Source organism: Bos taurus, chromosome 8 (genome assembly GCF_002263795.3).
Source record: "Bos taurus isolate L1 Dominette 01449 registration number 42190680 breed Hereford chromosome 8, ARS-UCD2.0, whole genome shotgun sequence".
NCBI lineage: Eukaryota > Metazoa > Chordata > Mammalia > Artiodactyla > Bovidae > Bos > Bos taurus.
In genome coordinates this window covers 24,766,447-24,779,600 of record NC_037335.1, presented here as the reverse complement: position 1 = coordinate 24,779,600, position 13,154 = coordinate 24,766,447, and the positions used below count along the sequence as shown (strand labels likewise).

General features: G+C 45.0%; 1 protein-coding gene across 1 annotated transcript in view; it reads right to left on the bottom strand.

Annotated features, from left to right (window-relative positions):
* Nucleotides 1-13,154, bottom strand: part of SLC24A2 (solute carrier family 24 member 2) — a 290,443-nt gene that overhangs the window by 41,426 nt on the left and 235,863 nt on the right. Inside the window, 3 exon segments of the mRNA NM_001144094.3 lie at nt 8,051-8,169; nt 11,560-11,593; nt 11,596-11,657. Of these exon segments, the coding sequence (NP_001137566.2) occupies nt 8,051-8,169; nt 11,560-11,593; nt 11,596-11,657 (215 nt within the window).

Below are 13,154 nucleotides of genomic sequence, written 5' to 3'. Positions count from 1 at the left end.
TTGAGGGACTAAGATCTCACATGCCACTCGGCATGACCAAACAAACAAACAAACAACCCCCCAAAATCTTATCACTGTGAAGAAAGTAAACATTTTCTAACTAAAGGTAATACTTTAGGAAGAAACACATCATGTGGACTCTGGATACCATCTGCTTGGATAATCTTGGAAGTCCTTATTAGAGCTAATGTTATGGACCAATGTTCATTATGAAGTCTTTCTACAGAGCTTTAAAATCATAGCTATAACTTTAAATGACAACAATAATGCATTTTAGTTTTCTTAAGAGAAATCTAAGATTACGATCATGTCCATCATCTTTCCCTACTCACCCTTTACTTAGTCACCCAAACATTTTAATCAGCACTATAAGAGCAGATCTTAAAAACCAGATTGAGTTTAGGTAAAGACCAATGCTAGGCTTGGAAGAAATAAGTTAGAGCTGAAATTCCAGAGGGAGAAAGGAAGGGTTTAATATAGTAAGATATTATTTAAGTTGTAAAGTGAGAAAAAAAGAAGAAAAATGGGCATTTTATTCATTATCTATCTAAATATCTATCTATACAAGTGTGTATGTATGTGTGTGTGTGTGTGTGTGTGTGTGAGTGTGTGTGTGTGCTCTTTTCCTAGGGATGTGATAATCTTAAATAAGTCAGTTTGCCCACTGCTGCAACTAGGCAACTCTTAACCAAAGCAAAGACAATTTAGATTTCCCTAAGGACAGAGAGAAGTCTTGGAGGCAAAATGAAATAAAAGCTGCAACATATAAAAAGCATAATACATGAAGAAAGAGTTAGATTTTCAAATTTCAGAACCGAAGAAATTTGCAAGGCCTTTCTCTTTCTCCCTTCGCACTGTGAGCAGGTATGTACAGAGTCTGGATGTGTTATGCCTGGAGGACATGGTGCAGAAAGGCAGGCAGCTCCCCTGAGCGCGCTGGCCACGTGCCATCACCTGGCTGTTGCCGCTGCTGTTGTTGTTCGGTGGCTAAGTCGTGTCCAACTCTTTGCAACCCCATGGGCTGCAGCGTGCCAGTCTTCCCTGTCCTTCTGTATCTCCCAGAATTTGCTCAAACTCATGTCCATTGAGTTGGTGATGTCATCTTGGCAAAATTAAAATGTAAGAAAATGCTGGGTTCTGGGTGCGAAAGAATATATTTTGGAATTGTCTTTCAAACGTGGATAAACTCTCAACATTGAAAATTTGGAAGGTCGGTAAATTCTCAGTGACAGCTCAGCTCAGTTGTGTTAGAATCAACAGCATTCTATCAGCAGGCCTTGGGAGAAGATAATTAGCACTAAGCCATTTGAGAAGTCAAATTATTTCTTGGTTCCACAAAATTTACGAATGAAGCAAAAAATCTCCTGCAAAGGGACTTCTTCTGTGAGAAGTGCTCACAGAGTGCTCTTTTAGAGTGCTCTTCATTGCCAGTGTAAAGTCTGGACACAAGGAAGTTCTCAGAGATGAGGTGTCAATGTAAAATTAGTTCATTTGTAAATACAGTTTTGAAAACAGCAGGTTCATTAGATGAGATGGGTTAAACTCTCAGGAGAGTATCAGTGGTGAGTGTGTGGTGTGTGGGCTCATCGTTTCCATTAATAAAGTCGGGAGGCACACCTCATTCCTCCTGGAGCTTGATAAAAATACAACTGGGAAAGAAATAAAACTCAACAGTAAAAAGACGCTGAATTCTTTCTGTGAAACTGTGCTTTAGGTGGCCCGAGTGTCCTGATTTCACACCTGTTTTTCTGAGTCGAGAATCACAGCTCTAATTTACCCTGCTACTCAGACATTCCAGCCTGGAAACTTCAGCATCACCCAGAACTGCTTTTTCTGGTTCACTCTCTATGACTGATTTATTAACAAATGGTCTCAATGCTTCCTCAGAAGCAGCTCTCACATCCAGTCACTGTCAGCCACGCTACAACTCATAGTTGATCTGAGGCCTTGTCATCTGGGCTACTTAGCAGACATTTTAAAGACAGTTTTACAAGTACTGCTAATAATGACAAGCAATTGTGCAGTGCTTATTGTTAGCCAAGAACTGTTCTATGAGCATTCTAGTCTCACAGCGATGCTGTGAAATAGGATAGTCTCCTTGTTTCAGAGAGAAGAAAGATGAGAACAGAGAGGTTAAGTAATTTGTCCAAAGTCACACAGCTGGGGAGTGGCAAATCTTGGATTTGAACTCATGTGGTCTGTCTTCAGAGACTTTTCTCTTAAGGGACTAATGCACACTGGTTCTGTTTTCATTTAACCCATTACTGGTTTTAGTTGTTGCATTTTTTGGGGATAGGTAAAACAGTTAACTGGTTCAAAATTCAAAAGCTACAGAAGGCTACATACTGAAAAATGCATGCAGAAGTCTACTTCCCACCCCAGTTCCTTACTGCAGACTGCTGTTCTGTAGCAATCAGCCAGTTTCTTCAACAGAATCCAAAGCAAATGCTTCCACATTACTATGTTATTTCCTTCCTTTTTTCCCCTCTTACAAAGAGTACACTGGATGAATTTGGCATGTTGCCTTTTCCACTTAACAACATATATTGAAGATCATTCCATATAAGTGCATGAAGAGCTTCCTTGTTATTTTTTTCTTTCTCTTTTTCTGTTTTTGGGTAAAGACTACAGATGGTTGAAAAGAGGGGTGGGCAAGCTTTTCCTGAAAAGGGCCAGATAGTAAATATTTTAGGCTTTATGGGCCTTATGGTCTCTGTCACATATGCTGCTGCTGCTTTTATCTAAAGCTTCAAGAAGATAAAAACATTCTTATCTCAGGGGTCGTTCAAAAACAGGCTGCAGGCCAGATCTGGCCACAGATCACAGTTTGCTAGGACTTTCCTGGTGGCTCAGATGGTAAAGAATTTGCCTGTAATGTGGGAGACCTGGGTTTGATCCCTGGGTTGGGAAGATTCCCTGGAGGAGGGCATGGCAACCCACTCCAGTATTCTTGCCTAGAGAATCCCCATGGACAGAGGAGCCTGGCAGGCTACAGTCCATGGGGTTGCAAAGAGTTGGATATGACTGAGCGACTAAGCACAGCACAGTTTGCTAATCTTTGCACCAAATGGGCTCTTACCTTGCCACCCTGTAGCCTACCCTCCTTCACTCTGGCCCCTTCGTTGCCATTCAGAAAGAGCTCTCTTCCTATCTTACAGAGCTGATGCTGCCACTCCACGGCAGCTCCCTGCTTCCAGCAGGGGGATGTCCGCACTTCTCAGGCAGAGCCACAATGCCCTTCCTGATCCCCGTGTGTCTCCTCCCTCCCCGTCCACTGCTCTGGTCCAGGCCTCATCAGCTCTGCCCCTACTCCTGCAGCCACCTCACTGCCCCACCACTGCCATCCACTTTCTTGCTGCACATCCGATCTCGACACCTCAGTGCAGCCTCTTGGATCTTTCACAGGTGCAAACCACATCTGGGAACCTATGACAGCTTGTTGTTGCCCTGGAAGGAAGTCAAGTTGCGTATCATGGTCCTCAAGGCAGGCCAGCCCTGCTGGGAGCTCACTGCCACCATCTTCCCTCCCTCTGCTCCCCACTCTCCAGCCACACTGACTTCTCTGTTCCTCAAACAAGTCAAGCTCATTTCTGCCTCTGTGGATGCTGTTCCCTTGGCCTGGCTTATTCTTTTTTTCCAAGATTTTTATTTTTATTTGGTTGTGGACTGTTTTTAAAGTCTTTATTGAATTTGTTGCAATATTGCTTCTGCTTTATGTTTTATTTTTTCCCCGCAAGGCACATGGGATCTTAGCTCCCAGACCAGGGATTGACCTCGCACCCTTTTTCTGCATTGGAAGGCAAAGTCTTAACCACTGGACCACCACAGATGTTCCGGCTGGCTTGTTCTTAAAAGCTCAGCCTCTGTTCAAATACCACTTCCTTACTGAAGCTTTCCCTCACCTCCCAACCTAAAGGGGCCCCTCCACTCACCCTCCATTGAGTCACAAGGCTTTATTTTCTTCATGGCCCCATTGCTGTCCATAATTATGTCTTGGTTTACATTTGCAGTCTCTCTGCTCTGCTAGAATGGTGCTAAAATTCTGCTAGAATTTCCAAGGCCCAGCACATCGCCTAACACATACTGGATGATCACTGAAAAGTTTCTGATTCAACAATGGAAGAATTTCAGCCCAACTTACTTTTCCAAGTGGATTTCTCCTCCATCTTCACCTCACGTTTCAGTCTCTAGTTCTGCTGGCCTTTTCACCAATCACTAACATGAATTTCCCTCTTAAGGGAACATGTTGTCATCGCCTCCTTTTTTGAGCAACAAACTCCTACTCACTCATCAATGCCCAGCTCAAATATTACCTCTTCTTTTAAGGTTTTGCACTTTTCCTTCCCTGGGTCTTCCTCTGGAAGGCCCCCAGAACACTTTGTATACACTTTCCTGACATATGTGTGAAGGTCACCCAGTTGTGTCAGACTCTTTGTGACCCCATGGACTGGAGCCCACCAGGCTCCTCTGGAATTCTCCAGACAAGAATATTGGAATGGGTTGCCATTTCCTTCTCCAGGGGATCGTCCTGACTCAGGGATCGAACCTGGGTCTCCTGCACTGCAGGTAGACTCTTTATGTGACATGATGATGATAAGTCACTTCAGTCGTCCCCGACTCTGTGCAACCCCATAGACAGCAGCCCTCCAGGCTCCTCTGTCCCTGGGATTCTCCAGGCAAGAACACTGGAGTGGGTTGCCATTTCCTTCTCCAATGCATGCATGCATGCTAAGTCACTTCAGTCATGTCCAACTCTGTGCGACTCCATGGACAGCAGCTCACCAGGCTCCTCTGTCCACAGGATTCTCTAGGCAAGAATACTGGAGTGGGTTGCCATTTCCTTCTGGGTCATAATTATTTATCTACTACAGATGTTTATTTATTTGCTTATCATACCCTGGATATACTCAAACATTATATATGTATATATTCTTTCTATATGTAATTTTCATTTTAGCTACAATGAACATTTTGCCTACAGGGGGAGGGACATCTTGGATGCTATTTATATAGTAGGTATGGGCACATAGGGTTCCCCAGTGGCTCAGCGGTAAAGAATCCACCCACCAAGGCAGAAGACACAGGTTCCATCCCTGGGTTGGGAAGATCCCCTGGAAAAGGGAATGACAACCCACTCCAGTATTCTTGCTTGGAGAATCCCATGAACAGAGGAGCCTGGTGGGCTACAGTCCACGGGGTCACAAAAGAGTTGGACATGACTTAGCAACTAAAGAACAACAAAATGGGCACTAATAAATAAGAGCATTTAGCTCTGTGCTAAGTGCTTTATGTATATTATCTCATGTAATTCTCCTAATATCCTGAATGAGGCAGGTACTGTGATTATCTGTACTTTGCAGATGAGGAAACTAGAAGAAGGTTCGATAACTCTCTCGTGTTGGCCCTGAAAATCACTGCCAGGCTGTGCTGCGGGCAGCTGGTGGCGTGGCTCTCTGAAGGCCTGTGTGCCCTTGAGCTCTCAGTGTATCAGCATGGTGCACAAACTTGTCCTGTTACCCTGAGTGAGACCTGGGGACACAGCTCTGCTCAGAGAGGGGTTGGCTGGGGCTCTGTCAACCCCCTGCAGCAAGCTGCTTCCATGTGGGGGGTATAGCTGTCCCTCTGCCAGCCAGATGGACAGGCACGGTGATGAGGGTGCCCTCTGCACACCTGTGATTGTGCGTCCCCAAGGACAGCCAGATGTTCTTGGGGCCTGCCTCCTGCCACATGCTGCAGACAGAAGCTGCTCTGCCAGCTCACCCTTGAGCTAATGCGAAGGGAGCGTGGGGCTCTGGGCAGGAGGGCAAGAGCCTAGGAGGCAGAGGAGACAAGGGCAGAAGGAGCTGCCGTGTCTCTATTTTCCTTTAGTCATTCCCCCCCGCCCCCTGGCGCTTTACTGAGGTATAACTGACAAATAAAAATTCCATCTATTTAAGGTGTACAACGTGAAGATAGGTATACCTCATGAAAAGCACAGCAAAGGAAACAACAGACAAATGAAAAGGCAACCTATGGAGTGGGAGAAAATATCTATAAGTCATATATCTGATAAGGAGTTAATAACCAAAATATATGAGGAACTCTTACAACTCAATAGCAAACAATGAATAACCCGATTGAAAAATGGGTGAAGGATCTGAGTAGATATTCTTCTGAAGGAGACGACATACAAATGGCCAACACATGTGCAAAAAGGTGCTTGACATCTTTATCCTTTCCTTTAAATGAAGAAACTTTCTTTGCATGTTTCTTCAGGGAATAAAGGAAACAGGCGACAATAAACAAGTGTCTTCTAAGAAGCACAGACTTCCTCTGTTGCAGACAGCATCCCAATGTAAAGGAGAAGGGAGGGTTGGAATAGATTTGCTGTAGTCAGGCTTCATTATCAGCTCATCGGGAAAATTCTGTCTAGAGAAGTGGGTCACAAACTTTAGGGCCATGCTACTCAAAAAGTGTGGTTCTTAGACCAGCCATGTCAGAATGACCTGGAAGCTCAGGAGAGCTGCAGACTGGGGACCCCACTCCGGACCTGACAAACCAGACCCCAAATTTGAACAGAATCCTTCAGGAAATTTCTAAACACATTATAGTTTGAGCAACACCGACTCAAGGGTAACTGGTTAAAATGTAAATTTGGGACTCTATGCCTTAGAAATTCTGATTCACTTGATGAGGGTGAGATCCAGAAATCTAACAAGCACCACCTACTTTTTTTTCCTGCAGACTTTTTTGAGCAACTGTGGTCCTGAGGCAGTGGAAACAGTACAGATTCTGTATTTAGACAGTCCTAAGGCAACAGTCCCAGTATTCTTGCCTGGACAATCCCCAAGGACAGAGGAGCCTGGTGGGCTACAGTCCATAGCGTCTCAGAGTCAGACACGCAGGATCAGCTCTAAGAAGCGACTTAGCACACACACACAAGATCAAATCTCAGCTCTAATAGCTACAAACCAAGTAATCCTGAATAACTGCTTCATCTTAAGCTTTAGCATCCTCACCTATAAAACAGAGATACTAAATGTTTATACCTTCAGCTGGGAGGTTTAAAGTGATAGCATAGACAAAGCGCCTAGTGCTGAAGCTATGGCACACACACAGTGTGTATAAATGTTAAGTATTGTAGCCATTAGATCAAACAGCTATCTAATGGTTGCAACACCGAATGGTGGACTGGACCACAGTACTGACTAATTTCAACTGCAGGGACTAAAAAGGCCAAAGGGGGTTAACCAAGGAATGATGGCTGTGGTCTCTCTGTTACTTAATCATGGCCCTGAAGACACAGAGAGGATTAGACTGCAGCAGTGATCAAACTTTATCATCTATTAGAAATCACCAGGGACAGGAGTTAAAATGATGATTCCTTGGATGTGTGTGTAATGTATGGCTGAGTCCCTTCGCTGTTCACCCGAAACTATCACAGCATTGTTAATCGGCTACACCCCAAAACAAAACAAAAAGTTCAGAAGAAAAAGGTGCTGATTCCTGGGTGCTGCTTCTCAGTGATTCTACTTCCCACTGGATCTGGGATATGGACCAGGGATCTGCATTTTTATCCCCAGGAGATTTGATGCATGACTCCTCCAATCTCACTCTGAGAAACAGTGGGTTGGAGAATGTCTGTGTGCATGCTAAGTCGCTTCAGTTATGTCTGACTCTGTGCAACCCTATGGACCAGAGCCCATCAGGCTCCTCTGTCCATGCGGTTCTCCAGGCAAGAATACTGGAGTGGGTTACTGTGCCATCTTCCAGGGGATCTTCCCGAACCAGGGCTCAAACTCGCGTCTCTTACATCTCCTGCATTGCAGGTGGGTTCTTTACTACTAGTGCCACCTGGGAAGCCTGGGTTGGAGAATATGTGCACTTATATGATGAATGAAGAGTCTGATGCATGCGGTGCCCTGGCTGGTACTGGGAAGTACACACAGGGACGGATGACTCTGGGGTCCTCTGAGCTGGGAGCTGGGGCCTCCGAGAATGCAGGTCTATGCTGCTATGCTAAAATATCGACACACACAACAGCCTGGAGAGCAATGAAAAACTGCTGTACCTGGGCTTCTGCAGCTTCGATGCTGTGGGAGAGATTTCCATTTTGTACCGGTTCCGAAGCATCACTGGAGGGTGTCATCTCCACTTCTGTGCTGGTGCTGTTTGGGAGCTCGATTTTTTCTGTGATAAAATTTAGACACACAGAAGGCAAGCAAATGGAGTCAGTGGGGGTAAGAGCCATATTGAAAAGAACATCCTAAAATGTTGGGCCAAGGGAGAAGGTAGTGGCGTCCAAGGGGTGATAAGACCCAGGGCTGGGTTGTGCCAAATGTCTAGGATTTTTTTGCCCCCCTGCCTTTCAGTGAACTCAGCCCTCCTCCTCTCTTTAATAGCTCCCTGGCATCCCCGCTGGCCTATATCTGACCTTGGGTACCCTATCAACTCTAGGTGTATGCCTTCTCTAGATTGGGCAAACTTACCAACTTGCCATTCAAGAACATGAGCACGGACATTTTAAAACCAAAACCATACCCAATTTCCACACCACTGTCTATACCCATGATCACATCCTGCAGAGATTTTCTTATGGCAGGATCTTTTCTTCTGTAATTACATTCTGCTGCTAAGTCGCTTCAGTTGTGGCCAACTCTGTGAGACCCCATAGAGGGCAGCCCACCAGGCTCCCCCGTCCCTGGGATTCTCCAGGCAAGAACACTGGAGTGGGTTGCCATTTCCTTCTCCAATGCATCAAAGTGAAAGTGAAAGTGAAGTCACTCAGTCATGTCGAATTCTTAGCAACCCCATGGACTGTAGCCCACCAGGCTCCTCCGTCCATGGGATTTTCCAGGCAAGAGTACTGGAGTGGGGTGCCATTGAGAAGGGACATTTATTAGCTTGGGCTTCAGGAGACTTGAGTCTTAGGCTCTGCTCTGACAGAATCAGGTGGTCATCTCAGGCAAGGCCCCTCATTTCTGCAGAACCTTAGCTATGCGATGAGGGGAATCAACTGGGTGACCTCCAAGGCCCAATACTTCTAGTTCTAATTCCCTCAGGCTCAGTGGGTGGAAAGTTCTACCAGGGCATCGGTGTTGTGGGTAGGGCAAACCTGGGAACCTGGCCTTCTCGAAATGCCTGGAGGATACTACTTAAGAGGTTCCACACTTGGGCATCCTATAGAAGACCAGGCAAGGGCAGGGGATGAACAAGTAATTGAGATAAAAATCTGTGTCATTCCTGACTGAGAAGCAACACTTGGCTAGAGTGACTCTCAGGTAATAGTTGAGTACTGGGACTTCTGGACACTGGGCATCATAGGCGGGCCTGGGTTCATACTCTGATGCTACTGCTTAAGCTGTGGGGTCCTTAGTATGTGACTTAGCCTCTCTGATGTTCAGCTTCCTTATCTGTAAAACTGGAATGATGCAGATTTAGAGAATGAAATCATGGTGGCCGGGGGAAGGATGGGGAAAAGGGATAGTTAGGGAGTTTGGGACGGGCATGTCCACACTGCTATATTTAAAATGGATAACCAACAAGGACCCACTGTATAGGCTGTGGAGCTCTGCTCAATGTCATGCAAAGCCTGGATGGGAGGGCAGTTTGGGGAAGAATGGATACACGTATATGTATGTCTGAACCCTTTTGCTGTTTACCTGACACTGTCACAACTGTTTGTTAATCGGCTATACCCCAATACAAAAGCAAAAGGTAAAAAAATCGGGGTGATGATGACAGTAGAACCACCACCGCTGCTCTGACCAATAACAATATGATCAAAGGGCACACCTGTAGAGATTACACAAGAAAATGAATTAAAGCTCTCAGCACAGTGCCTGGAACAGAGCGAGCAAAGAAGAAACATAAACTGTTCGGATCCACTTTACAGCACCCGACTTGCACTAGAAGATTTTTTCCAGGGCTCAGAGGAACACCTGCAGGGGATCAGTGATCGGGCACATGGAGGTTTTTTTGCCATAATTTCAGGGAGAGGGAAATATAAAGGGTTGCCCTCTGGCCGAGCTGGGTCGAGTCTTGGGACTTGTCAAGTCTAGGAGTTTGGCTGTGTGTGGTTCAGTGTCAGGGTCACCAGGAGTACCGGAAAGCTCATCAGTCTCAGATGTGGGCAGCTTCAGGCTGCTCAGAAAGTATTAGAGTATTTCTAGCAACTTCAGAAAAATTAAACATTTCTATCACTGATAAATTTACTGGGAAATAATTTGCGAGTTATATAAAAATGGTTGAATTTGAAGGAGCCAAATTCTGGAAGCCATAGGGAATGCTATGTTTATTCATGTATTCAGTTGTGGAATACAGAGGCATAAATGCATTTGAATATGGAAAGCCACCGAAACTCCAACTTCTTTTATCTTAGTAGTGATCGTGTTTTCATAATGATGTTCTGCTGTGTGTGATTGTCTGTTTTTCCTAATATGCTTGGTTCCTAATATGCTTGGGAAATACTAAATCTGTGTTTGTGTGTCTGTTAGCTGAGTTGATACAACTTTAGGATCAGCCTTTAATGACCAAAAAAAAAAATGGGGTTCTGGGTCCCAAGGTGAAGTTAAGATGTATAAGAACAGACATGAACACATTAGAAGAAGCGACTTCCCAGGAGTGAGAGCTAACATTTTAGTTTAAGTTTTTCCCCACCCCGTACCCAATAGAATCTTGACTGTTTCTTGGCCAAAGATTTTTCCTGAAGCTAGAAGTCAGGAGAACAGAGGAGACATAAGCTCTTCCAAGGAATGTCATATATTTTGAGCGCAACACTGTTAAATTTTGTCTGCAGATAATTTTAGTTTCTTGGGCATCATGTATTGCATAGATCCAGATTAGGGTAAATTTAGACTGAATTTAGAATTTGAGAGCTACATTAGAGTCACAGACTGGAGAGGAGGAACATTATGTTCCAAGTTAAAATAAGACCACTAAATGTCACGATCTGGTCACAAAGGAACTCAGAAAAAGTCAACCAAAAGGGACCGGAGCTAGTTGCTGAATTCTTAAGAGGGGAGAGTCAGAGCCATCTTTCAGGGACCCGGGAACTCAGTTCAGGAGCAACCAAGTGAACATCTAGTAATTTGGTGGGGGTGATGCAGGAGATGTCATAGGTACAAAATCCGGTTACCAAGCAAGAACTTCAGAAAGGGTACTCTCACCTTTTGTCAAGTATTAAATGACAGGTCTGTCCTCTTTTTGTGCAAGCTTCCAAATGGAGTGATTTTCTACTCCAGTGGAGATGTATGGTTAGGATTTATTTTAAATTTATTTATTTATTTTAAATTTTTTTTACTTATTTAACATTATTATTTGTTTATTTTATACGGCTCCTCATAGAATCATTTCACTCTTTTTAAAGTTCCCCTGGGAGTAGGTGACCTATTGGGTCTGTTCATGCCCTGGGACCCACCAGGGAAAGTGGGACTCTTTCGGAGGTCCGAGAAAGGGCTGAGCAACAGGGTTCTGTATCTGCACTGACTTGGGGTGCCCACACCGGGTCCTGCTTCTCTGCCCCTTGCTTCACGCACTCCAGGAACAAACAGCAGGGGATGGACATCTCCCCGTACTCACCCACATGATTGGCAGCCCCGTTCTGCCTCTCATTTCATCCACCTGACATTTCTTCTTGGCAATCTTGTGGAGAATTGAAGCCTTTTCTCTGAACCTCCCTGAAGCAAGAGAAAGTAATGGAAAGGAGATGGGGTGAGAAGGAAGAGAAAGAGAGAGGCTCCTGGCAAATGGTGAGGCTCTGGCAAAGCGGGTGCCTAGTTTTCTTAGCTAGGGTGTCGTCCAGTGGTGATCACTCCTTTCTGCCCAACCGAGAGGCCCTAGGACCTGCATGAAGAGTACTTTCTTACCTTGTGGATCCCTCAGCCCAGTTCTCTACTTGACAATCTCAAGCTGCTGGGTCACAGGCAAAAGGTTTCCCTTGAACCTCTTCCCTCCCTCCCAATTGCTTACAAAAAACAAAAACCCCAATCCTCACCAAAACTCCCTCCATTGCTGTGACCCCGAAACAGGTCTAGACACAGATCTGCTCCGGAGGCATGGCCATTTCTCTGAAATTAGATGCTCATCCCAGGATTGGCTTTTGACCGTGGAAAGCCAAGCCCAGGGGTTCTTTGATTTGACTCTTGTTTTCAAACATGTATCTTAATTAACACTGCAGTTTCTAAAGTCGTCGGGAGCATGCATTGCAGTCGAATTAGCTGAGTCAGCTGCAATGAAAGCATCAAAGAGGCAGCTGATTGCATTTGGGGATTCAGGGCAAAGGATGATCAACAAAGCACAGCAAGTAATGTCTGTGGGTGATGAGATGCTTAGGGAAAGGTTCAGGAAAAAATACCATTTTCAAAGTAATCGTTTTAAACAGCTGTACCATAAAAGTAATGCTTCACTTCTTCTCCATTACTGACATAATTAATGGGTAAATGCATGCAACAAGCACAGAAAAAAAAAAAAAAAACATGCAAAGTGTAGAGATTAGTGAAACATAGCACATTTTTCTTTCTTTTTTAATCCTTGATTCCCACAGCCCCTCTCCCCCATCCCTTCCTCCTGGGATTATTCAAGGTACAAAGGAGCTTCATTTTAAACTAACTATTGCCTACATTTAGATGAGCCCCTGAAAATACTGTAACTCCTACAATTTTCCCACTAGGCATTTGTGGTTGGCTCGGTTCTCTAGCAGGATATTAGCATGGGAGCTTATTCAACTTTTCTAGAATAGACCACAACCAAACCAAATCAGTCTCAAACTAATTTCTCCTGGAGAGTCCATCCTCCTAGGACGGGACATGGCAGGTTGGCCTCCCCACCCCAACCCTCCTGTGGACGCAAAGCCAGGGGAGTGGTCATAGAGGTGACTTGTGTGGCTGGTTGGGAACGACAGAAGCAGTAAACTAGAGACGACCAGCTGACTTCAATGGTGAAGGTGACGCAGGGGAAGGTCCTTCTGCTCAAAAGCTCCGTTAGCCTTAAATCTAGATGCCTGCTTTCACAGGGTAGCCTCTAGGATGTCGGTCCCTTAGTCTAGGAAGTGAATGTGCCCCGCTGGACACATTCTTCAAGCAAACAGGAAGAGGAACATTACGCAGAAAAAAAGTAGGTCAGCATGTGGCCTGGTTGCATAAGGAATGAGAAAGAAGGACGAAGTGAGGGACATG